A 26,898-nucleotide genomic window follows, 5' to 3' on the forward strand; every position below is an offset into this window, starting at 1 on the left:
TTTGATGAATTATGTTTTTATTACAGGAACTGATGAAAAAACAACTAAAAACACATGAATACAGTTCAAATGTTAACAGTGCAATGCGTATTGAGGGAAAAAGGCAGTTTAATGCTCATCTTGTTCTTATTACCAGGTCCATTCGGACATCTGACATTTACATATAAAGTGTGGCACTCTCAGCTGCATTTCTACATTTTGTGCACAGAATTCTGCAGATGTAGTAAGTGCAGGAAATGCTACACCACTGCAGACTCAGCCCGATCATTACTCTACATTGTGGACACTTAAGAAAGAGTGCAATAACTGATCAAGAAGACATTCAGCAAAATTGGTCCTAAATGCGCATATATTGCCGGGAACGTAAACCCCTTGCCCAAGAACACACACGATACACCCTTCAGGTCCATGTGCACATGCTTATTATAAAGCAAAGGCATCTGTTAATACTTATGGCACAAATGAATCTATCAAATCTGCATTGATTTTCCTCTAAGAAACAGCTGGAGCATCACTGGTTTAAAGGGTTAAATTCTGTCATTAATTACTCACCTGATCATGTCGTTCCAAACCTGAATGAGTTTCGTTCATCTTCAGGAACACAAATGAAGATATTTTTAATGAAATCTGAGCGATCTCTGGCAGCTACGCAACTACCACTTTGACGCCTCAAAAAGATCGTAAAAATAATCCATTTGAATTATGTTTCAATATTTTTTGCATTGGTTTAGTACAAATTTTCCGAAGAGACTCGATAAAAATCGACAGATTGATTTTAGTCTTTCACATATTAACACTGATCAGCAAACGTCCATAGAGCACATCACATATGGTAATCAGAAGCTCAAGCATGAGAGCCAATGAGGTTCATTCTCACAGTCACACGGCTTCCAATGATGTCTGTTCTCTTGTGGCAAGCAATTACAGCCGAGTTTCTGTTTATGTGCGCTGATCAATGTTTATAAGTGAATAAAAGCCTAAATTAATCATCTGGATTGTATGGATTCGATCCATATGGATTTCTAGTGCGATCTCTTTTCATGAACTTTTTGAAGTTTTGGGTGAATAGACTGTCAATGGAGGGACTTCAGATTTCAGATGTCATTAGAAGATCTTCATTTGTGTTCCTGAAGATGAACGGAAGTCTTATGGGTTTGGAACGACACGAGGGAGAGTAAATGATGACAGAATTTTCATTTTCGGGTAAACTAACCCTTTAAGGTCATATTAAACCTGAAGATGTAAGCACACAGTGTGTGTGTGTGTGCTCTACTTGATGTTGCGCAGCACCCGTCGGCAGTGGCTGCTCTTGAGCTCGGCCAGCGCTCGCTCCAGCTCCTGGATGAGGTGCTGCAGGGTGGAGGGGTCCGTCTGAAGCACACGCGCCCTGAGACTCGCCCCGTCCTCCAGGACCAGCTTCAGGCTCACGCTGGGCTTCAGCTGCTGCCGGAGAGCCCGGCTGGACACCTGCAACACACACACACACACACACACACCGTTAGGCTAGAGATCATGTGCAGGAACGCTCAGACTTTAACATGTACGGCCTTTTGGCGTTTAAAAAGGACTTGCTAAAGACGCGCAGTGAAAAGTGAACGCTGGACAGGGTTATGTTTGCTCACATTTGTGCATTTGTAGGAGTTTCCCTTTCAGACGCAAACTTTATCGGAGGAGGGTTTTTAAATGAATCATGCTAGGAGATTTACTAAGGTTTGCGCTTGTTATCTGTGCCATTATTTACCGGACAAGAAGAGCATGTCTTAAACCAGATGCTAATCTGCGCTGCTCTTGGTAGATTGTGCTGGTCATTATGGAAATGATGTGTGTTCTGTGATGTGTATGTCATGAGCAGAGCTTTACACTCCTGTCAGAGCTCTTTTGGGACTCCGCTCTCGTGCTAATCTGCCCTGTTTAGTAAATCATGGTTTTCTGTGACATTTAGTTACTAATTCTCTTCGTAATATCTGTACACGTGTCAGCTAGGTAAAATGACCTAAATGGTTTTTAGTTTTACAAAAAACCTAATTTTTAGTTAGTTTTATTTAAAAATAAAAAAAATTATTCAAAATAAAAAATTGAAAATAAAATTTCATTTTTAGTAAAATTTTAACAATTTGTTTAATTTTTTAACTAGTTTTAGTTAAACTAAAAACTAAAAAAAAATTGTACAATTATTGTATCAATAACTGAGAGTAATGCTGTCTATGCGTTTACTGTATAGTCATAATAAATATCATTTTCAGCTATTGTTGTAAATTTTCTTTAAAAATAAAGTTTTTTTTAAATAAGAAATTTGTGAAAATGTATAATAATGATGTTTTTTAAAAAAAACAATTTTAAAGTTAATAAATAATGAATGTAAAAATCATAATTAGAAATATAAAATGATACATTTGAGTATAGAATTATACATTTAACATTCACAAAAATGTGTCCGTTTTGTCATTAGAGGACGAAAAACAATATTTATTAATTATTTGCTTTTATTTTTATATATGCAGTTCACATTTTAAATTTAGTTAAAATTTAGTGCATTTTGTTTGTTTATTTCTATTTAGCTAGATTTTTTTTATTTCAGTTTTAGTTTGAGTTATTTTGGTACTTCAACTTGATTTCAAGTAGTAGTTTTTCCATCTAATATTACATTTCACTTTATTTGGTCTTTATTTCTTTATTTCAATCAACCAGACTGATTTCTTCTAGACGGATGTTTCTCAGATTCGGTGTGTTTCGCACCTGAACGTCGAGCCTCCACTCCAGGTTGTGGTAATGTGGGAGGCTGGGGGCGAGTTTGCCGAGGATCTGCCGAATCTCCTTCCTGTTCTCCAAATACAGCTGGAGCAGGAGCTGATTGAGCTCCTCTGAGAATCCCAACACCAGCACGGAGTCCTGGAAATCCCCCTCTGAAACCTGCAGGATACACACGGACATGCGCTATGAAGCGAGGGCTCACTGTCACACGGTGTCTGAGGAGGATCAGTGCAGCAGACGCACCATGAGTTTGGCGCTCTCTGTGAGGAGGTACATCAAGCCCTCCACCCCGTGCTGGACGCTCTCCGCGGGCACATTCAGCTTCCCTGCCGCAGCAACAGATCAACACGCTCATCAACAACAGTACAGGGACGGCACACTCATCAGATCATCAACAACACTTCACTCACGTGCCGCTCCCTCGAAGATTTTAGGGTTTGAGCCCTTTTTCAGAAACTCCACAGCAATTCGGCCAAACTCTCCAACAACTGGCAAACAGAAACCACACTGAAGATCATATATGATGCTTTATTATTATATTGATTATGAAGTTTGTGTGTTAAAACATGAACAGACTCTGTAATAGGAACCGTCAGTCACTATTCTCTCACACACAAAGAATATATCTGTTATATACATTATACCTTGCTTATATCCAACATGGAATACAAAATTAAAACTTTATATCTCACAATTCAGACTTTGTCCACAAAACTATTAGACAAAAAATATCTGATTTGCCAGATATAAACTCGCAATTCAGAGAATTAAAGTCTGAATTGTGAGATATAAGCAATTATAATAATTTTTATAAATCATAATAACACGATTACCTTTTTATTTTATTTTTAATTCGTTGCGGAAGCAAGTTTCCATAGTTTACAGTGCCGTTTTTTATTATTATTTAGAAATGAAGAGAAAGTTTTAGCATTTTGAAAGATGTGAAACTAATAAATGTTATGCTAAAATGAAATATGTATCTTATACTTTCTGTATAAACGCAAAATATCACATTACACTGACTATATATATATGTGGACACACTAAACCAAAAATAGAAGATAGTTGTGTTCTCACACTTTTTAACCCCACTGTTACTCATAAAAGTAACCGTCATCTTATATGACGGTCATATTTATTACAGATAAACAGATACTATAAACATAAACAGTACATATTATGTGGTTTCTTGCAGTTTTTGAATCACTTACCCGCAGAATCCACTTCTGATAAGAAACCTAAATGCTCCTTGTGTTCCTCAGATAAAACTAACAGCATTTTCTGACGCTTTTAATATATCATCACACAAAATAAAGATTATATTTGCACATTAAATGATGTTTAGTGAAGCTTCTTCTGCATGACGGTCACATGATCAGCGGTGCGCCCATCAACACAGTCCGAGTGAAACAAGCGAGCAGAGCCGCAGTTCAGTTCCACTCACTCACTTTAACCAGTCGACGACAACGAGTCATTCAGCTGTTGAATCATGCTTTACACATATCAGTGCGCTTCTAAAATAAGTAATACATGTTAATATGTGTGAACATACACCAAAATTACACAACAACAACATATTTCAGTTTCATTTCTATTCGTATTGTTTATTTGATTGATTCATTTTTGTACATCACACGTCATGATGGATGTCACATGACAGTTTCTGTGTTCAAAGATATTGACATGTCTAAAAAATTAAATAAAAATAGAACTGACAAATGATGAATAAATGAGAGAAAATACAATTCAAATATGGATATAATATAATGAGGCAATGGTAGCCTAGCCTGCTATCAGATTGTGTATAGCATGAATGATTATGGTTAGCGTTTAGGTCAGGGATTAGTATTTGTTTGAGCTTTGTGTAGGCATGGCCATTATGGAGGGGTTAACTAGCCAAACACAGAGCCACAGTTTTCACACTTTTCAGGAAGTCAACCTCCGAACGGCTCACCCATAGTCTGGGAAACATGGAAGTATTTAAACATTGTTATTGTTAATAACTATAACCAACCTAGCAACGGTCGGGCACTAAGTGGCTTTTTCTCTGAGAGTTCGGACACAAAGCAGTTTAAAGGTTTCCTGAGGGATGTCAGCTATCTTGTCTGATTTTATAGGATCCACTGATGAGGAAACGCCTGCGCCTGGTGTCTGGGAAGGAGTGAGGTAACGGCCAGTCCTCCACGCTCCCGGCACTATTTTCAGCTGGCAGGATTTCCTCTGGGTTCTTCCTCCCACATGCCCCGTTTCTCTCGTCGTCTCCTCTTCATGGGGGAGGAAGCAGCTGTGGCAGCGCTACTGATGCACTCTGGGAAGGCGGAGGAAGGACCCACAAAGGGTGATGTCACTGGGAAGCCACGGATGAGCCTTTGACCTCTATACATCCTCTCAATGCTCTGCCTCTGGGATTTGAGGACATCTTCTGCATGGGAAAGCCATCGATATGCACCGGCTCACCAACCTGTATTCCCAATGGATGGCGTCGTCTTGCTTGAGCCTTGTGTATCCAGGTCGTGTTCATAAGATAGATGTGCATTGGTAGAGAGAACCCAGGAAAGTTGACAATGGTGTAAAGTTGTCCGACATCGGCTGCATGTGCAGGAAACTGAGTTGAAGATGGTGGTCCTTCATCCAGCAGAGATGTGAGCAGCTCCCGTCGGATCATCCGGCTTGAATGAGAGGTAGAGTTGTGTGTCATTAGCATAGCAGTTGTAGGAAAGAGAGATGATGCTGAACTGTTTGTTTGTGTCCTCTCTCAGAAACTCATTCAAGCCTTCCCAAGTTTCCAGGAGACATTTGCCTCCTGTGACAGAGAATCTTTATTAGTGGCATTCGCTGAGAAAATGTGCTTATTAATCCTCCATGATGTGCGGTGCATCATCCAGGTACCCATTCAATCAATTCTGGGCTGGTTTTGTTGCACAAACCTGGGAACCCCGACGCTTGTAACGTGTTGGTGTTGTGCCCAATCCCTCTTAAACACTCTTCATCAGACAGAAGTGCCATTTGAGGCAGTCAAGCATTATCGGGCTGTATATAAGTATTGAACATTCGCCATCTCCTTAGTGTGTCCTCATCTATATCTAGTGAGCTTCCAGGAGTTTCCACGGAGAATGAGAAAGTGTTTGATAGGGTAGAAATCCACTGTAAAGAGATTAGTGTTCAGGGAAGGAGGAGGCGGGAACCGGCGAACGTTTCAACACTTTAATTATTAAAGGAGTGGTATAATGCCCTTTTCACAAGATGTAAAATAAATCTCTGATGTCCCCAGAGTGTGTGTGTGAAGTTTTAGCTCAAAATACCCCACAGATATTTTTATATAGCATGTTAAAATTGTCACTTTTTGAGGGTGAGCGAAAACGCACCGTTTTGTGTCTGTTCCTTTAAATGCAAATGAGCTGCTGCTCCCGGCACAGGGGGCGGCGCTTCAAGAGCTTTCACTCACACACACACATGCACTGAAAATTTCAAAAACTTTTAGCCTTTTATGTTCAAACCAGATTCAAACAATGATGGAGAGACTCAAGAAGAAGTGACAACATGTAGAAGCAACAGGACATTTCTGAATGGTAAGTTGTTGAATGTATGTAGCTCATGTGTAGTTATCTTCTAGTCATTGATTAGCATATTCTGTCTTGATCATCTATAAATTGTGTTCTGGGGGCGGGAATTATGTAAATTCTAGGGTTGGTGATGTCACTAACCCGGGAGGAATGTGGTGTAGTCTCTACCAGCCATTTGTCCTTAAAAAGCGATTTCTTTAAAAGCAAATATCTCCCTTTGCTTTGAACTTTGAGCGTTGTAACTTTGCAGATGTTGTTTATGCTCAAACAGCAACATTACACACTAACTAAAGTTAGAAAAGTGAAATCATAATCAACCACCCCTTTAAATATTTTCGTCTCTTGTCTCTTCTGTCGTCGCTCCTCCTTTTCTTCCTCCAGATCTCCGTCTGTGAGACTCCAGCTAGTGCGTCGTGCAGGGGACGCTCATTAACAGTTGCACCGTTCCCACGGCCCTCGGCCTCGCCCTGCGTGCCACATCCACTACCTTTGATAAAACAAATCCGATTGGCAGTCTGGACATCTCAGCACTAGTTGCTGAAAGTCAGAGTCAAGGTCCTTGCACAGAGTCTGAAATTCTTGTCCGAAATTTTCGCGTGTTAAAAAATAAATACGACCTCAATCACGTTTACACACGGCCTTTCGTCCGTCATAAAAAGATTCAGACCGGGTTTTGATTTTCTGCATTTTTCGCATCCCTAGCAAGCATTTTGAGAGGTGTTTTGACAATTCAGAGCCACCGAATGACAAATACGAAAATACGCATTTGAAAGTCTCGGACTCAGTGTGTAAGGATCTTCAGATTTTGCCCAGTCGAATCGTGTAGTGCATGATGGCACACACTCTGATATTTTACATTCAGACCATGATTCTTTTCATACGGAGAAGATCAAACACATCTCTATAAACGAGGTGCGTGTTTTTGCGTGAGTTTGATGTGTTCAGAATGATCTGACAGTCTGTTAGAATGTGATCCTCATTGTTTAATGTCTGATGCCCAATCTGTCTCTGTAACCATTTACAAAGTCAGAAAGTGCACACACATTTATATCGGTATAACTTCTGTGCCTCTATCAGTGATTAGATGCTTTCACAGAAGTATTTACCAGTTTCAGTCACAGAGATGAAGGACGCTCCCGTCTGAAGGAACTGACGGGAAAACCAATCTGCAGGGACACCACCGACTTTAGCTTGGACTCGAAGGATCTCAGTAAAGTTACTGGTCCCATCGTGTGAAATGTCTCTGAACACATGTGGAATTGCTATGGTGACTTCCTGTTTAAGGCAGAGCTTGTTTACTTATATCAAAACAAGACAAACAAGTGTAACATTGTCTATTTAAAGCAGAGGTCTTCACTGTCCTGAACAGATTAGCAACAACCCTAATCAAACACACCTGAACCAGCTGATCAAGCTCTTCAGGACCGCTCGACAGTCACAGGTCTGTGTAGGAGCCGTGTCGAAGAGCTCTGATTTAAAGTGCACATTTCCCACCCAGTGGTGACTCCTGCTAACTACAGCACAGCAAATGACACGTTACACAATTATCAACAAATGCTTGAAACTCCCAAAAATAAAAAGTGTGGTCAGGAGGTCAAATTAAATGATATTCTATATTTATGTGTTTATATTATATAAGTTTTATTTGACATATATGTTCAGAATAACACATATGTCAGGATGGGTAACAGGTCGAGACCACTGGGGTGAGACCGGCCAGAATCCACATTTTAAAAGGCCTTTTCACTTTTCATGCCGTGTGTTAATTGAATGTTAGGTAATAGTTCACCTAATAGTTCTGTTTCTAACAATGATCCACCAAATTGGACTTTGTTAATAGTGCCATGAATGTGGATTAAAATATCAACCTTTATTTTTTACACTTAGACTTGAAAGCGTGCATTTCCATTATCTGACTGTGTAAATTACAGAAGTTATAATATCACAAAAATCCTTTATAATATGCCATTTTTGTATGCAACACATAATAATATTCACATGTTATATTTCACAAATCAAATGGATAAAACAACTGATAAGCCAAAACTTGAACAGTTTTTCACAGGGTCAAACTGCCAAATATCACATGAAAGAAAATTATGCTGTATTTTTTTTTTTTTTTTTTTTTTGCAGACAGCCTGAATATTGACACTTATAGTAATATACATATATTTCTGAGACACATTTGTATTAAAGAAGTTGCAATTTATATCAATTAATTAATATAATTTAATTATGTTAATTCATATCGTTTTATATGATCAAAATTAAGTGATTCTTTAAAAAAAAAAATTAGTGGGTGTCCAATAATTTCCTATTTCTTATGAGAAATACATTATTATTCCTCCAGGCGGCGCTTGATGTCTCAGAAAAACGATGTTTCTGTCTTGTTAGATAGATTGTACGCTAAACAGTATAATATTTAAAAGAAATAAATATATTAAACCAAACTTCTTTGGTTTTCCTGTTACCCGCTAATGGTTCAGTATATAGACAAGACTATAATTCTGATTTGAACGGGAAAAAATATCTTCTACCATTTATATTCCTGAAAGTAGCATTTACACAAAATAATAAACAATTTAAGAGCATAACAAAAATCTACCGCTTATCCAGGAGCTGTCAGTTTATCTCGTTTCACTGCGCATGCGCGCGTCTTCAAACATGGCGGCCCCCATGAAGCTGCAGTGTCTTGACGACTTTCCATCACATATTCATCCTCTACACGTGCTTATCAACAAATCACACTTCACCCAGAAGTTTCCAGACTACACTGAACCCACATACGCGCTGTTATTTTCGCCGACGGACCTGCAGTCACCCTCTAATAGGGGCTTTTTGGTGTGCGCGCACATCACTCCAGAGGAGGAGACCGATGTAAACACTCACACGTGTCTCGCTGTGTTCGCGAGCAGATCTTTCCTCAAACACTACGGGCTGAGGGAGCATTCGCTGGGAACGGTTCGTCCACAGTCCCTGCTGCCTTTAAAGAGGATTGTGCTCGGCGCTCGGACGAAGCCGAGCTTTAAATGGGCTTGTTCAGAGCAGTTCTGCAGTGGTTTGCTGGTCCTGCTGTCCTGTCCCGGGATGACTCTATTAGCGAGGCAGGGGGACCCGCTTCTGCTCCCCTTCCATCACTCACTGGGCGCTGCGCATGCGCAGATGTCAGACGTGCTGGTGCTCGAGTGCACACCTGTGAGCCAGGGCATGATCACAGTGGACACGAGTGTGCTGGTGTCGGACTGCAGAGATCTGGACCTGAGCAACACCTCCTCCATCATGATCAGCCCCAGACTGGCATCTTCCTCTCTCTGCGTGTCTGATTTCGCCCAGTACGCCAACAGCTTGAGCTCTGCCAGCTCTCTGCTCAACAGCAAAGTCTTGGACTTCAGTGCTTTTTTGCAGGCTCTTGAATGCAGACTTGACATCCGGGTGGTTGATGTCCCGGATCTCCAGAAACCAGGAGGAATCCTGTCCAGACTGGAGCAGGATGAGGGCTTGGACGTTGACAGCTGTGTATTTGTGAGCAAGAGCTTGTTGCTGAAGCTGGGTGTGTTTAACGGGGAGTGGGTCAGTGTGTCCGTCCCAGCGGATAAGGCCAAGAAGACTCCTGTGCCTGCGAGTCCTGTCCCGGGACAGGGCGAGAGCGCCTGTAAGAGGCAGGGACGGGTCCATCTGGCCTCAGTCAGAGCCTTTGACGCGCTTCCACACCAGCACACGGATGGGAATGACAGTGTGGGCCTGATCTCAGCAGTTCAGTGGTTTAACCTGTCGGGGGGGATGGCAGTGCCTGTCGGGAGTAAAGCCATCAAAATTAAGGTGAAGACGTCTGGAATAATTCTGACAGTGAAGATCAAGTAATTTGAGCTTTAAAATAATAAATTCACAGTTTAAAAAATGGAATTTAGAAGAATTTTATCACAATATTACTATTAAAGGATTAGTTCACTTCAGATTTAAAATGTCCTGATCATTTACTCCCCCCTCCACGTCATCCAAGATGTTCATGTCTTTCTTTCTTCAGTCGGAAAGAAATGAAGGTTTTTGAGGAAAACATTCCAGGATGTCTAGATAATCCTGGGAACGCTTTCCTCAAAAATCTTCATTTATTTCCGACTTAAAAGTCTATATAAATACTGAATGAATTACTTAAATTACTCGAGCATATGTTATTTTTTTAAATGCTACAGCGTTCAGAAGGAATGGAATGACTGACACACTGTATTTAGTGTTGAAAAAGCTGAGCTTGAACGAGTTTTGAATCAGAAACGGCTCTGCTGATGTCAGATATCTTCAGGTGTGGGTCTGTTTATGCTGGTGTTCGGGTCTGATCATGTGACCGGATGTCTCTGTGTCTTGATCAAGCAGAGGTGGAACCAGGAGTCTCCGCACACGGGGTCTCGGACGTCTGCGAGCGCGTGTCGATCCGCGGCGCCGGCGTTTGCTCGAGAGCTGCGCATTGAAGCGGTCATATCTCCGGACTACGCCTCGCACGGGCCCTTCGACACACTCCTCCACACACACTTCAGCACGCCCAGGTGCCCGCTGAGCGCTTCATACACCCATCAGTCTCACTCTCTCTGTCTGTCTGTTTCCCTGAATGCTGTGTTTGTGTTCAGGCTTGTTCAGCAGGGGAATATCCTGGGAATCCCATCGGAAGGACATCCTGATCTGATAGAGAACAGCTCTGAAGGAATCCTCAGCTGCAGGTTCATCTTCTGCAGATCCTCTAATGTTTGCATGAGACTGATGTTGCGCTGGTCTTTTCTTCTCTATTGTGCCGTATGTCTGAGTGAAACGCTTCTGGAACAAGAACAAATGTGGGCGGGGCTTAATTTTGTCCGTGTGGAGTTTATTGGACGGTTGTGGTTTGCTATTGGCTGATCTCATGTGATTGACAGGTTATAGCCCCGCCCACATCATCAGAGAAGATATTCTGATTCAAGATTATGAGGAACATGAATTTAAAACAATAATGATGTGCACTGATAAATCATTTATAATAAACACTGCAATAGTCCATAAAATGAAGAATTTTGATTTCATGGTGACTTGAATGATCTTTGAAAGCCTGTTGTGTGATTGGCAGGTGGCCAGTGCTGTATTTCAGAGTGAAGCAGGTGTGTGGGTTTTCTGCTGAGGAGGACGAGGGTTCTTCATATCTGGCTGATTCCAGTCACACTTCACTGTACATGGTGAGGAATGAAGACAATCGCATTCATCAGGTGTCATATGCAGATTGCTGAAGCTCTGATTGGCTGTCACAGGGAGACTCCGCCCACAGCCCGTGTCCCTGTTCTGTGCTGCCGAAGGGCTCGTCTCTCTGGAGGAGTCTCAGTCCCGCTGGCCTGTCCGGCGCTGTGGAGAAACTGCTCAGCATCATCCAGCCGCACCTCACCGAGAGGTACAGGCGCTCGTGTCCGCCCCCGTCTTACAGTCCTGACCTCTTTCTCAGTTCACATCTGCCAAAATTCTACAATATAAACTCACAATTCTGACTTTTCCCCCTTACAATTACCCCTTACAGACTTTGTAACTCAAAATTGCAAGTTTATTTCATGCAATTCTGACTTTATAACTCAAAATTGCACGTTTTTCACGTAATTCTGACCTTAGAACTCAAAATTGCACGTTTATTTCATGTAATTCTGACTTTATAACTCAAAACTGCTAGTTTATTTCATGCAATTCTGACTTTATAACTCAAAATTGCATGTTTTTCACGTAATTCTGACCTTATAACTCAAAATTGCAAGTTTATTTCATGTAATTCTGACTTTATAACTCAAAATTGCACGTTTTTCACGTAATTCTGACTTTATAACTCAAAATTGCAAGTTTATTTCATGTAATTCTGACTTTATAACTCAAAATTGCAAGTTTATTTCATGTAATTCTGACTTTATAACTCAAAATTGCACGTTTTTCACGTAATTCTGACTTTATAACTAAAAATTGCAAGTTTATTTCATGTAATTCTGTCTTTACAACTCAAAATTGCACGTTTTTCACGTAATTCTGACTTTATAACTCAAAATTGTAAGTTTATTTCATGTAATTCTGACCTTATAACTCAAAATTGCAAGTTTATTTCATGTAATTCTGACCTTATAACTCAAAATTGCAAGTTTATTTCATGTAATTCTGACTTTATAACTCAAAACTGCAAGTTTATTTCATGCAATTCTGACTTTATAACTCAAAATTGCACGTTTTTCACGTAATTCTGACTTTACAACTCAAAATTGCAAGTTTATTTCACGTAATTCTGACTTTATAACTCAAAATTGCAAGTTTATTTCACGTAATTCTGACTTTATAACTCAAAATTGCAAGTTTATTTCACGTAATTCTGACTTTATAACTCAAAATTGCAAGTTTAAATCTGGGGAAAAAAGGGGGCAATTCTGAGAAAAAAAAAATTCGGACTTAATCTTCACAATCACAACTTTATTTTTCACAATTGCAACTGTATAGTTTGCAGTTTTGACTTTATAGCTGAGTTTATAACTATTTCTGATGTAATTACGACAAAAGCTGCTTGTGTTTTTATTAACAGAACCATGGAGTATCAATATATTAAATAAATTACCCACAATTTTGTGATTCTGTACTGTATATTCTTCAATAGAAACAATAATAAAAAATAAAAAAAACAGAAACATGATTTCAGTTTACATCTGAACTTTATGTGTTTCTAAGGCTGGATTTAAATGCATTTATTCATGCTAATTTATTAATTGAAACACGTTTAAGTCATCCTGAGCCCTCTGGTGGAGAACTACTGCATCTGCAGATGTTTTAACTAGTAGCTGTTACTGTATATATTGCAGGAATGCTGAAGTGACCAGATGTTAATTTACACACATATTTTTAAACATTATTATATCGCAGCTCTCTTGCATTGAGTCGAGGCTGTTCAGTTCTCCTGATGGGTCCGAGCGGCAGTGGTAAGGTGACCGTGGTGAAAGCAGCTAGCAGGAGGCTACATCTGCATCTCATTAAGGTGATCCGGCATATTTCTTCATTATTTCTCTCGAGTCTTGAGATTTTCTGCAGTTATGAGCATCAAAATCTTCATGAGTTCAGTCTCTCGTGAAGCGCACAGGAAACACAATTGATTCAGGTGGAGTTTGATGTTAGCATGTCGCTAACAAATATGATGCTCTAATAAGCATAAAAACACACAGAACACACAAATATATTGGGTAACTATTTTCATTGATAGATTTATACACTGAAATAAATATTTGTATATTTTTTAGTCAACATTTATTTATTTTCTTGAATTCGTCCCCACAGTTTACTATTTAGTTCCCTTTGTAGTTTAATTTTTTCATTTGTGTTCTTGTTTTGTTTAAGCCGTGGCGACATTGTTCTAATTACTTTCCTCATTTTATTTAAATTGTGACCACATTTTACTAATTTGTTAATTCATTTTAGTTAAATCATGGCCACGTTGGCCAACAACTTGTTGCCATGATTTAACTTAATTACAATGAGGGAACTAATGTCACATTCTTAATGTTCAGATATCTAATGGTCTGATGTTCTGATATCTAAAGGTCTGATGTCCTGATATGACAGGAGTAGTGAATGAGTGTGTGTGTGTGTGTTCCCGCTCAGGTGGACTGCGTGACTCTCTGCGCCGACACTGCAGCCGCGTGCGAGGCTAAGATGAAGTCAGTCTTCGAGAGAGCCGAGCTCCATCACCCATGTGTTCTGCTGATGAGAAACCTGCATCTGCTCGGCCAGCGGGACGGCCCCGAGACGGACTCCAGGGTCGCGGCCTCGCTCTGCCGGCTCGTGGCAGAGGCTCATGCCAGGTGAGGCTCAGACTCAACAACACCTGCAGCGTAAAAGGAAGTTCTTCTGGTGGGTTTGAAATTAACTTTTTCACTCACCAGCCAATTTGGCTACAAAATCACATTACCGGCCATTCAGAACCTCTACTAGCCGAAGAAGAAGAAGAGATAAACCAGATTAACTACGCCACAGCTTATATATAATATAATTTGGATTTTATACATTCATTTCTTATTCGAACAAAATCCTGTAATCCAGCATCTCCTCCCTTCCTCTTTCATCCTCATCCTTTTCAACAAAAATGTGTTTTAGGTGGACAGATCAATACAGCACAAAGAACATCAAAAAAATGTAGGATGTTGGAAAATAATGTCTTTCCTGTCAACCAAATGCTTTTTAATCTTCGCTATTGCTTCATTGCAAATGATCAAGCGCACCGTTATTTGTTGCGTAGAGACGTTTGTTCGAGTAAGCCAGATATGTGTATTTAATATATCATGATGACTCAGATTTGGCTTACAAGAACTTCCCCAGCCACAGTTGAGTTTGACCCGCATTTGGCGGGTGTTAATTTCAAAGCCTGCTCATCACCACCCTTAGCTTCTCCTCTTCTCCTGCAGTGTGGTTGTGGTGGGGTCTGTGAGCGGACAGAGAGAGTTGTCCTCAGATGTGATGGCAGCGTTTGTGCACCAGGTGGCGATAGAGAGCCTGTGCGAGGAGCAGCGCAGGGCGATGCTGGCCAGCCTCAGTGACGACCTGCTGCTGGGAAAAGACGTCAATCTGGGCAAGATAGCCAAACACACAGCTGTGAGACATCTGACCGATCATCCAGCTCTGCTTTCAGTGGAAATTGCTGCATTAATTAAAGGATTAGTTCACTTCAGATTTAAAATTTCCTGATAATTTACTCACCCCCACGTCATCCAAGATGTTCATGTCTTTCTTTCTTCAGTGGAAAAGAAATGAAGGTTTTTGAGGAAAACATTCCAGGATGCTTCTCCATATAGTGACTTCAATGGGGTCCAACGGGTTGAAGGTCCAGATGTGAGTTTCAGTGCAGCTTCAAAGGAGAAAATGAGAGTTTATCGCCCTACCCTTCATTTATAAACCGGAACACACGTGACCTTTCAACCTGATTACGTAATGAGTGAAGTCGTGGACGTTCAAGATGAGCATTTGTGGATAAAAAGTATATAAATGTTTATTTTGATATACAATGTCCGCTGGTTTGTCTAGATAAGACTCTTATTCCTCGTCTGGGATCGTGTCGAGACTTTGAAGCTGCACTGAAACTCACATCTGGACCTTCAACCCGTTGGACCCCATTGAAGTCACTATATGGAGGAACATCCTGGAATGTTTTCCTCAAAAACCTTCATTTCTTTTCGACTAAAGAAAGAAAGACATGAACATCTTGGATGACGTGGGGGAGAGTAAATGATCAGGAAATTTTAATTCTGAAGTGAACTAATCCTTTACATCACATTACCGAACTAAAATAGATTCCCAGAAGACTTTGTTTCTGCGTTGGTTCCGTAGGGTTTCGTTTTAGGAGATCTTTGCGCACTTCTTACCAACGCTGGGAAAGCCGCTCACAGGAGACTTCTGAAGACGTAGTAAGTGTTCACCCGCCTCCGCTCATTCACTCCATCCGCGGATTTGGTTCCTGAAACTGTCGAGGTGTTTCTGCTGTGTAGTTTTCCAGAAGCGGCGAGTGAGCAGGACGAGGAGGATCTGTGTGTGTCTGGCGTGAGCGTCTCGTCTGAGGACTTCAGCTCGGCGCTGGACGTCCTGCAGGAGGCGCACTCACACGCCATTGGAGCGCCTAAAGTACAGTTGCATGGTTTTTGGAGTTTTTTTAGGCCTTGCGGAACAGAAGTGCTCTTTAGCATACTGTAAAAAACTGTTCTTATTACAAAAATAATATACTTTTGAAAAGAATATATACGGTTACACTTTATTCTTTGTTGCAGTGTAATACACTTAAGTACTGAGTAATAATAATGAACTACATGTACTGGTATAGGGTTGGGATTAGGGTTTGGTTTATGATTAGTTGCATGTAATTATGCATAATTTTCTGTTATTACTATAATAGCTACATGTAACATGTATAACAAGGCCACTGCAAAATAAAGTGTTACCGAATATACTCAAGTGCAAACTGAATGTAATGTGTGCACACTTAAAGGGATACTCCACTTAAAAATGAAAATTCTGTCATCATATACTCACCCTCATGTTGTTTCAATCCTTTATGAATTTCTTTCTTCTGCTGAACAGAAAGGAATATATGTAGAAGAATATCAGTAAACAGACTCATTGTTTGAGATCCACAGAGATCCACTTTTATGTCCTAAACACTTGTTTTTTGGGGTCGAGAGCTTATAAAAACTTATTTCTGAGTTTTTTAGCTTGTTTGCTGTACACCTTGTCACACAGCAGCTTTTAGGCAGCTTTTCTGTCTTTTGTTAGAAGCAAGAAATGACAAGGAGAGGCAGCCTCTCGCAATGCAAAGTCAATGGAGATGGTTGGATTGTTTTCCCCCCCGGTGTGGGCGTGGCCTAAATGCGATCTGTCTCTAGATGACGCAAAAATCTTAATTTATCATCATTTGAGGCTCTTTTGTCCAGAGGCGAGAGACTCCAGCCAGTAGGAGGAGCTCGTCCCGCATGTCTTCAACCCGCCCATAGGGGGATCTCATGATAAAACGCCGTCTTCTCAGTTTCGAGTCGACTAGTAGCCTAGCTGTATCATTTCTCCCGATACTGCCCTCTGTGGCTTGGGAGTGGCCTCGTAGGGCAGCGAAGCAAGTGCATTCTGGGAGTTGTTGTCTTTCATCCACATGAGCCAAAAATACATTTTCTGGCTTTTCTCAGTCTAGAAGGCTCCAACTTCTACAATATTTTCACATTTCTACTACATAAATGACCCAATTTAAATACACATTGATCTTTCCAGCGGTGAAATATCCCTTTAAGTGGCGGTCCGATCTGAAGCGTTGGAGCTGTGGTTGCGGCTCAAGGCCCAGAGTTAGTCCTCTGTTGTGTGTGCCAGATCCCGTGGGTGAGATGGCAGGACGTCGGTGGACTCCAGCAGGTGAAGAAGGAGATTCTGGACACGATTCAGCTTCCCCTGGATCACCCGGAGCTGCTCTCGCTGGGCCTGCGGCGCTCCGGCCTGCTGCTGTACGGGCCGCCCGGCACGGGGAAAACCCTGCTGGCTAAAGCCGTGGCCACCGAGTGCACCATGACCTTCCTCAGGTGAGCACGTGACAAGTGTTGAGTGCAGTGAGAGAGAGCAGTGACTCGCATATGCGAGTAAATTTCACTTTTGGCGACTAAATAATGTGTATTTGACGTACCGTAAACTCTAGTGTGAAGGCGCACACTCGCCGTCGCGTTTCTCTCACACACGCAAAGAAAGAGAGAGAGAGGGCGAGAGTCTTGCATACCACGCAAAACGACGCGCTACATGTGAACGATATTCTTGTTTGCATTTTCCTGTCAAAATAACGGAGTTCATCTGGAATTATTCAGGTTTTAAGAACAAGCGGAAGATATGCCGGTTTTTCCGGGAGTGGGCGGAGCTAATGCGCAAACGGCAATCTCATTGGCTGGCGCTCATCCCTGTTTTAATTTCAGCAAATCAGTTCGAGCGAACGCTGACAACGTGATTAACATTCATGAACCCAGCAGCTGTTAATAGTTTATCAGTCTGGCGAGTAACCAAAAGAATTTACCAGCCAATGGCGACTGTATTGCGTGTGCGTAGAGGGTTGAGTGAAACAAACTGAATGAACATGGTTTCATATAATGAATGTGTCTGGTGTTTGTTTTCAGTGTGAAGGGTCCTGAGCTCATCAACATGTACGTCGGTCAGAGTGAAGAGAACATTCGAGAGGGTAAGAGTTACTAAATAAACTACCCATCTCAATCTAGTGATGCTTATGAGCTGATTTCCCCTATAGTTATGGGATTGATCTGGTTACTGTCTCCCTCTCTGTCTCCGTCAGTGTTCAGTAAGGCCAGAACGGCTGCTCCCTGTATTATCTTCTTCGATGAGCTGGACTCTTTGGCTCCTAATAGAGGCCACAGTGGAGACTCAGGAGGGGTGATGGACAGGTCAGCATCACAAACACCTTAACGCTACACCACATGTGCAGAAAAAATAGCAACTCTAGTTATTCTGTATTAGTAGTACTTTGGTATGAGAGTGCTGTCTGATTAATAAGGCCCCAATATGCTTTGAGCGAAATTGAAGAACGAACTAGTGTGACGTCATTTCGAAAAGAGCTACAACTACTAGTATTTAGTTATTAGTTATTCATTTGTTATGTGGTCATATTGAGGATTATGAAACCTGTAAAGTTTTGATCAATTTCTAACAGTTTGATGAAAAGTCTAATTACAAGTAAAGCAACACATTTAAAATACTTTGTTACTGTCCGCCACCACTAGAGGCAATGTTTACTCACAAAATTTGAGAAAGGTTGAGAAAATGTAGTTTATTTTTTTTATTAATATAGATATTCAATAGCATGTTAGTTTTTGCTTTTGTGTCGTGAATCAAGAAACTTTAATTGTGTTGGTTAAAGGATTGTTTCAATGGCAGACACTTTTAACCAAAGGGACTTGCATTGCATTCTTGGTACTCTTTCTATCAGCTATTGATTTCCCTGGGAATCGAACCCATGATCTTGGCGTTGCTAGTGCCATGATCTACTGTTTGAGCTACAGGACGGCTTGTTGCATCGTGATAAGCCAAGTTTTGTCACTTGTATCACTAGGGTTGTGTCGCAGCTTTTAGCTGAGCTGGATGGTCTTCATTCGTCTGGAGACGTCTTTGTGATCGGAGCAACTAATCGCCCTGATCTGCTGGACCAATCATTGCTCAGGCCTGGCAGGTAAACAGATTCAGATAATAGCTCTTCAATGGTTGTCTTGAATGAAATGCATGAATTCTAGCAAGTTGCCCTTTTTCAGATTTGATAAGTTGGTGTATGTCGGCGTGAATGAAGACAGAGAGTCGCAGCTGCAGGTTTTGAAGGCAATCTTACGCAAGTGAGTGTCTATCATGACGTTCCTCTCTCTCGGTGCGTTAGTGTGTTATGTGATGTGACTCTCTGCTTTCTGCTTGTAGGTTTAAAGTGGATCCCAGCGTGTGTTTGTCGGAGGTCGTGGAGTCCTGCCCTCCTCAGCTGACCGGAGCCGATCTCTACGCGCTCTGCTCGGATGCCATGATGTGCGCTATCAAGAGGAAGATTTCACTCATCACTGAAGGTAAGTGACAAGCAAATATTCAGTGCAGAGCAACAAATGAGGAAAAATTAACAAATGAAGGATGAAGTGACTAACCATGTCAAACTAAATGGCAAATGCTTGATGAAAATGCCATCACCTTCACTTCAGATCCTCAGAGCAATTAGGAGCGTTCGGTTGTCAGTCATTATATGCAGGGTTTTCATGCATTTCTGATTATTATCAATGTTGAAAACAGTTGTGCTGCTGCTTCATATTTTTGTGGAAACCGTGACACACTACCATTCAATAGTTTGGTGTAAGATTTATTTTAAAAAAAAGAAAGAAATTAATACTTTTATTCAGCAAGGATGCATTAAATTGATCAAAAGTGACAGACATTTATAATGTTAAATATATCAAATACATGCTGTTCTTTTGAACTTTCTAGTCATCCAAAAATCCTGGAACAAATCATGGTTTCCACAAAAATGTTGAGCAGTGAAAACGGTTTTCAACATTTACAATTGTAAGAACCATTATTAATAATTGAGCAACGATAATAGTGTAGCAGCAAATCATCATATTAGAATGATTTCTGAAGGATCATGTGACACTGAAGACTGAAAATTCTGCTTTGATCACAGGAATAAATTGCATTTGACTATTATCACGTTTTGCCTTAGTTTCAGTTTCTGTCAGTATGTTTAGTCACCTGTTTTCCAGTGTTCCTTTGTTCTCCTTATCCTGCCACTAATCAGTTGTCATGGATACTCATTTACGATCACACCTGTTAGTCTTTAAGTTAATCATTATTGTGTATTTAAGTTCCTCATTTCCTTTCATTCATTGTTGAGTATTGTTTGTGCTATGCACACAGTTTGTTTGTCTTTCTTCACTTGGATTATTAAACTACATTTATATTGGAATTCCTGCGTCTACCTTCCTCTTCCCGTGGACTAAGCATGATAGAATACTCGACCTTGAACGGATTTATATGGAGCATGCAGTGGACTTTATCGCCCTTATCGCTTCACAATACGCTTTTGTCAGCTCACCCAACGCTTTAATTTTAATGACGAAACAATTAAATAATTTTACTGGGTTGGAGCTAATTATTATTGCCCGCTGGACATGACCAGAGGAACCTGGAGAGATCCATCCTCGGGTGTCTGCAGTGCACATATCCCCAGCTAATGCCATCGCTCACGGCCAGTCACTTCCGACCAGCCACTTCCTTGCCCCCGCCTCCGCTGGTTCCCTCCAGTCCCTCGTCTCCTCCTCTATTGGTTCCACCCTTCAGGTTCGATTCGCCGTGGATCTTTCGGTCACCAGCTCTGCCTGGATCCCCTGGGTTTGCCTCGGGCTCCCAATCCAGTTTCTGCTCCTCGACCCCCTCGGCTCCACCTGGGACCGCTGTCCTTACGGCTCCACCGGGCTCCCTCATCCCCCCCGCTCCACCTTGGTCAGACATCGCTCTGCCTGCGCCATAGACTTCCGGGACTTTCGTTGTGCTCTTTCCCTCCGGCTCTGCCTTGGTCCTTGGTGACATCGGAGTCGCCTCAGTCCTCTGGTACCCTGGTTTCACCTCGAGTGCTCGTCAATGTGGGTCTCTAGGCCTGCAGATCCTGCGATGTCATCTGATCTCATCATCACCTCAGCTTCACCCGGGTCTCCAAATCTCTCGGCTCCATCACTGGCGGTCGGGCCGCTAACTCCACCCTCGCTCCTTCCACCATCGGTTCTGCCTTGGGTCTTCGTACCATCTGGGCTCAGAGCTTCCATCTGATTAATTCCCCCAATGCCTCCTCCCACCATCGAACCGATCGAACTGCATCGGTGCTTGAAGCAGCAGGGGAAGTAGATGGTTGGATGAACCCTTGTTTAAAGGGGTAGGTAACCCAAATATGAAACATAGTCACTCCAACTAGCCACTTTGGCGGGTTGAATAATTGTAGTCTTTTCAAAAGGCATCTGAAATAAGTGTGACACTACGACACTACAACTCCCATGAGTATTAGGGCTGTCAACGTCAACGAATATTCTAAATTCGAATATATATTCAAATAGTTTTAAAAAACGTAATTTCGAAGGTGAAAATGAATATTCGAATGTGGAAAAACGGCGGCGGTAGCAGAGGCGCGGCTGTCTGCTTTGCGAGTGGGCGCGCTGCCTGAGGGGTCAGGGACAGGTAACAGGAAGAAGCGTTAACGTTAAACAGAAACATTACTGAAGTGTAGCCTATACTGTACTGACTGAATAGATACTGCATGAATAAGGTAGGTTTAGATACAGCAGTTTCATGCACTGCAGGCTTCCACTGGTTTGATTATTTACCGTTTCATGTCAAGGAAAAGTTCCATGTTTACCACAGCACAGCTCGCTCGGAGCGTTCAATGTCGGCTCTATATACTGTAAAACTTCAATTAATGTTAATAATATTTGTTTCAATCACTGAATGAAGCCTGCTATATAAGAGTCGCGACCTTAAATTGCTTGCACAAAACTCTTGATCAGCACTCAACATTTGCTTTGTTGTTGTTCATTTAAACCGTTATGCGCAGAGAGCGTGACGCCTCGTTCACGCCGCAAGACCTCCAGACGCACGTAAACGCGTCTTTACATTGACTTAACATTGAAATCACTCGCGCCAGACGCTCTATTCGCAGCATGCATGAGGGTGAGAGCGAGAGAGAGAAAGAGTGCCTGCGAGTGCGAGTGAGCGAGCGAGCGAGAGTGAGGTCTGCGGTCTTGGCCATTAGTTGATTTACTTGTTTTTGTGTAGGTAATACGTTGTCAAATATGTTTAAACTTAAATAAACTACCTATGCAAGTAGTTATGTCTCTTTGTATTAATTTGTCCTGTTATTGACGAAATGCGCAACCAGATGTTCGAATAGTTCGAATATAGGCTATGTGTTTTTTTTTAGAGGGAATATTCGAACGTCATTTTTGAGCAATTTTGACAGCCCTAATGAGTAGGCTATTACATGCACACAGTGTTGCCTTGCGCTTGCGCGCTAGTGACCGACAACACAGAAACGAAGAGACTGCTAGCTGCCCTGCTGGAGTTACGTGGAGCCGGTGGAGCTATGTGGCGACATATAATACATAATATTATAGTAAAAGTAAAAGTGGCTAGTAAAAATGATGTGTGGCTAGTAACTTTGGAAAACCACTAGCCACATTGGCTAGTGAGCAAAAAAGTTAATGTCAAGCCCTGTTTGTAACCAAGCAGATCTTGGGGCCCCATTGACTCATAATCTGTTCATTTTTGGGGTAACCTATCCCTTTAAGAGCCTCCTTGATGTATTCATCCACGTCTCCAGCCTTTGCCTCCAGGATTGATAGAGAATAGATTCTACCCTTGGGCAGTGTGGCACCAGGTACCAGCTCGATGGCGCAGTCCCATGGCTGATAAGGTGGAAGTTTAGCCAGATGCTTGCTGAACACATCCGTGAACGGCCTGTATTCTCCCGGCACACACACGGTGCACTGCACCTCTGGACTTTCAATGGTGGTGGAGTTGAGATTGACTAGAAGTTGTAGACAATGATTGAAGCAGTACTCACTCCACTCAGTTATTTCTCCAGTAGACCAGGAAAACGGTAGGTGAGTGGATCTGTAGCCATGGGTGTCCCAGGATGATCTCAGTGGTTTAGCCTTCCAGCACCAGAAGTGAGATCTCCTCCACAGTGTCCAATACTGTGCGTGATGCATGGTGTACAGTGAGTGATGATTCCTCGACCAAGCAGCTCACCCAGGATCGAATGGATGTTCAGGATTTGTAAACAGGGGAGTTTCTTGATTCGGAGGTGTTTGAGAAGTTCCTTTGAGATGAAATTCCCAGTGGATGAAGGCCTGAACGCTCAGTTTGGGTGAGATGGAATGAGCTAATTTGAGCTATTTCTTGAATATTGAGCTAATTCAGTGAACATTGCAACAGAAATCTGCTGCAATCCTCTGCCGGTCCAGAGAAGGTCGCTGGTTGGGCCATGGGACTGAATGATGTGACTAACGCAGAAGGACTGGAAAGAGGAAGAAAGGATTGTCGGAGAGTTTGAACTGGTTCAGCAAATGGATCGGGAATTCCAGTTTCCTGTGTGATTCTTTTGTTCAGTCCGGTCTTCTGTCATGATACGAGACACGGAGATGAACTGAACAGGTTTTTATTCACAGATGGGTTTCGATCTTTTGGTTCGTCAAACAGGTAAGTGAAGAGCATGAGCAGTTCAAAGGTCACACTTAACCGACAAGTCTCGCTCTCTGCAGGATGGAAGAAGATGAGATACAGTCTGATATATCGGTAGCTCCTGTCCTTTTACCTCACACGCACATGCACTGAAAATTTCAAAAACGTTTAGCCTTTTATGTTCAAACCGGAGTCAGACAAATGATGGAGAGACTCAAGAAGAAGTGACAACATGTAGACAACATTTCTGAATAGTTAGTTGATGAATTTATGTAGCTTATGTGTAGTTATCTTCTAGTCATTGATTAGCATATTCTGTCTTGATAATCTCAGGGTTCTCAAGTTTTATCAAAATCTTGGAGTGAGATCACATGCGGTTGGGGGAGGAGCCCTAATGGAGCCCCGCCCCCACATGTCCCCGCCCCCAATTTTACCCATTGTTCATAATTAACCAGCACACATTGAAATTATAACAATTGGTAAATCTGATAAATGACAGAGCAATTAATCACATCAAATATACTCTTTAATGTTATATTTCAAAATTACAATTAAGTTACAAAAAATTCACATATTGCTCCAAACAGTTTGGAAAAACAAATATTTTTGCATTTTGAATGTGTCTAGTCGAAATGGTATAATGATTTATTGTGTGGTGGGGCATTGTGAACAAATGACATACCGGTATTAGAGTATTTTTAAGGTGTTTGTGTGTGTGTGTGTGTGTGTGTGTGTGTGTGTGTGTGTGTGTGTGTGTGTGTGTGTGTGTACTTACACACTCCAGCTTATGAAATGTGATTTGTGTTGCAAGTGTTTGAAAAATACAAATGCAGTGGCAATCAATGATTAATGTAATGTTATGTTTTGACAGGATATAAAATATTACCCAGAGCACTCTGCTTTAATACGTATGTAGCCTTAATGTAACTAGAAATACTATTAATACAGTATAATATATAATATAATTTAAAATAAAATAAATACATTTAAATTTATTTAAAATAAAATGAAGAAATACATCTTCATTCCTTCCCATACCCACTAACATTTCCCTTAGTTTCAGATAACGTAAGCTAGCCAAACTGAGCCAAAGCTTCTGGCCTAGTTGCAAAGTAGTTGTAGAGTTTTTGACTGCATCAATAATAATGTATACGATGGGCTATAAATGTTCTAGCCTTAAAATGTTAGACGAGCTGTCTTCCAACTTACCTTCTCCATCATCACGACTTGTGTTCGCGCGATGTTGTTGGTTACCTAGTAACGAACGTACGGTGGCCGAGAATGTTCCGTCAACTTCCGTGTGTTCGCGCGCCTATTAACGAACGCAATCTGGCCGAAATACGTGCTGGCGGCAGGAAATTTCACTTTGTGTGCCTGCGCCTCATATACAACGTTATATATAAAGCTTGCAGGACAACTTGGTTGGCATTGCCTTTTCAGCGTGAGAAATACACGGTGTGGCGTGTGAGCGTGTGAACTGGTTGAATTGCGTGTGTCTCACGGCCAATGCGTGAGACTTGAGAACCCTGATAATCTATAAATCGAGTTCTGGGGGAGGGGTTTATGTAAATTTTAGGGTTGGTGATGTCACTAACCCGGGAGGAATGTGGTGTAGTCCCTACCAGCCGTTTGTTGTAGTCCTTAAAAAAGTGATTTCTGTAAAAGCAAATATCTCCCTTTGCTTTGAGCTTTGACTGTCGTAACTTTGCAGATGTTGTTTATGCTCAAACAGCAACATTACACACTAACTAAAGTTAGAAAAGTGAAATCATATTCAACCACCCCTTTAAGAAACAACTATCAAAACAGTGTCTGTGCATTTCAGAAGCTGAGATCTTTATTTGTCAGGTTTAGAGGATAATATTTTTAAACCAAGAAGAAATGAAAACATTTTATGCTTGAAACCCACGTGTTCACATTCCAGGTTCTCTCTCTGAGCCAGAAACAAACTCTACGCAAGTCTGTGAATGCAAATGCTTCTAGCTGTGCAAGCTTCGATCCATACTGCATGTACTCTTGCTGCAGACATTCTTCAGTTGTCCTCTTCTACCATCCTTTACTTCTTTCAAGCAAGTTAGTTTGTTATTTATTGGTTTAACGACACAGACGTTTATAGGAAACACAATCGACCCTCGGTAGCCTCAGTAATGTTTGAGTGTGTGTGCCTGAAAGTGTTCACGTCTGCGTTTGTCTACTTGAGGAAAGGATGTTTCTGGCCTGACTCTTTGTCTCGCTGGTTCTTTCTCAAAGTCTGGACTACTTATCCTTCATCTTTCTTCATCTCTCTGTGTGCGGTGCAGGTGTGGATTCGGAGGCCGGCGCTCTGACTCTGTGTCCGGATGACTTCAGACAGGCTCTGTCGGGCCTCCAGCCGTCCGTCTCTGAACAGCAGCTCAACAGATACAAACTCATCCAGCAGAAGTTCACCTCAAAATAACACTCATCCGACTGAAACCATTCCTCCAGTGGGAACTGCTGAACCCGAAAGCTGTGCACCGTGTCCTAACCAGACCTGATGGGTGCGTATAATTGTATATTAAACATCAGATGTCTTCTGATTGGCTGTGATTGTGTCATGTCGCACTTTCACCTTCAATTTTGAACGTTACAAGAGACTTGTCTGGTTAGGACACAGTAGAAATGATCTCTAAAGAAGTAGTAAGTGGAACCTGCTCACGTTCACTTTCCTATCCCGCAGGATTTCTCCTTAATATCTTCCTTAATGGGTTTCATACTTAATGCTTGAACGGAAATCAGTCGGGCTGAAAAATGCAGGATCAGAAGGCCATGCTAAGATGAGATTAAATATAATTTATGACTAGCACTGCAATAACCACAACTCTAGCGTTCAGCTAGACAGTGTGAGTTAATAGTTGTGTTCGTGTTTTTCATAAAACACACTATATAAAAGATAACCTCTTAGGTTTGATTTAAACACACATTGGTCACACTTTATATTAAGTGCTTAGTTTTAGATAATTGAAGTAATAATCAATTAATTTGCTATGCAAAAGTTGAAAAGAGCTGATAACAGCGATTTATGTCTGTATATATTTTTTTTAGAAATGTTAATAAGAATAATTTCTTTTGAAAAAGGTTTACATTTTCTTGTTTTATAAATACGTAATTACTATTTAATTACTGTGCTGTCACTACATATAACAAAGGACAATTGAACGACTTAATATAAAGTGTTACCGTGTTTATTCAAAGAATTACTAAAAAGAAAGCTGAAAGTAAACACACGTGATTCTTCAAACAAATCTACGTGTCCGCTTTGACATAGAAGACAATATGAACACAAAAGACACAATTGTTCAAAAGATAAATTAATTGTGAAAATGTC

The 26,898-nt window shown here is 41.3% G+C and overlaps 2 protein-coding genes across 3 annotated transcripts; one reads left to right on the forward strand and one right to left on the reverse strand.

Moving 5' to 3' along the window:
• commd2 (COMM domain containing 2) lies at positions 1 to 4,207 on the reverse strand. Of its 2 annotated transcripts, XR_014628159.1 has the most exons (6): positions 3,963 to 4,173; positions 3,162 to 3,239; positions 2,995 to 3,077; positions 2,737 to 2,910; positions 1,140 to 1,467; positions 1 to 591 (listed from the first exon to the last, which is right to left on the reverse strand). XR_014628159.1 is itself a non-coding variant. In XM_084416155.1 (5 exons), exons 1-5 carry the CDS (start codon positions 4,027 to 4,029, stop codon positions 1,270 to 1,272), a joined length of 600 nt encoding a protein of 199 aa, XP_084272281.1. In that variant the 5' UTR covers positions 4,030 to 4,207; the 3' UTR covers positions 1 to 1,269. The 2 variants fall into 2 exon arrangements, 1 of the variants encoding a protein (XP_084272281.1); XM_084416155.1 differs by having other exon boundaries at positions 1 to 1,467; positions 3,963 to 4,207.
• A 4,752-nt stretch (positions 4,208 to 8,959) lies between these two features.
• Positions 8,960 to 26,137, forward strand: pex6 (peroxisomal biogenesis factor 6). The gene is made up of 17 exons (XM_084416556.1): positions 8,960 to 10,133; positions 10,683 to 10,852; positions 10,934 to 11,023; positions 11,404 to 11,509; positions 11,582 to 11,718; positions 13,209 to 13,320; positions 13,941 to 14,140; positions 14,741 to 14,927; positions 15,660 to 15,736; positions 15,818 to 15,950; positions 17,178 to 17,383; positions 17,963 to 18,024; positions 18,136 to 18,244; positions 18,910 to 19,026; positions 19,106 to 19,183; positions 19,263 to 19,402; positions 25,853 to 26,137. The coding sequence occupies exons 1-17, from the start codon at positions 8,961 to 8,963 to the stop codon at positions 25,987 to 25,989; spliced, it is 3,234 nt and encodes a 1,077-aa protein (XP_084272682.1). The 5' UTR covers position 8,960; the 3' UTR covers positions 25,990 to 26,137.
• The last annotated feature ends 761 nt before the right edge of the window (positions 26,138 to 26,898 follow it).

This window comes from Rutilus rutilus, assembly GCF_951802725.1.
Source record: "Rutilus rutilus genome assembly, chromosome: 8".
Classification (NCBI taxonomy): Eukaryota; Metazoa; Chordata; class Actinopteri; order Cypriniformes; family Leuciscidae; genus Rutilus; species Rutilus rutilus.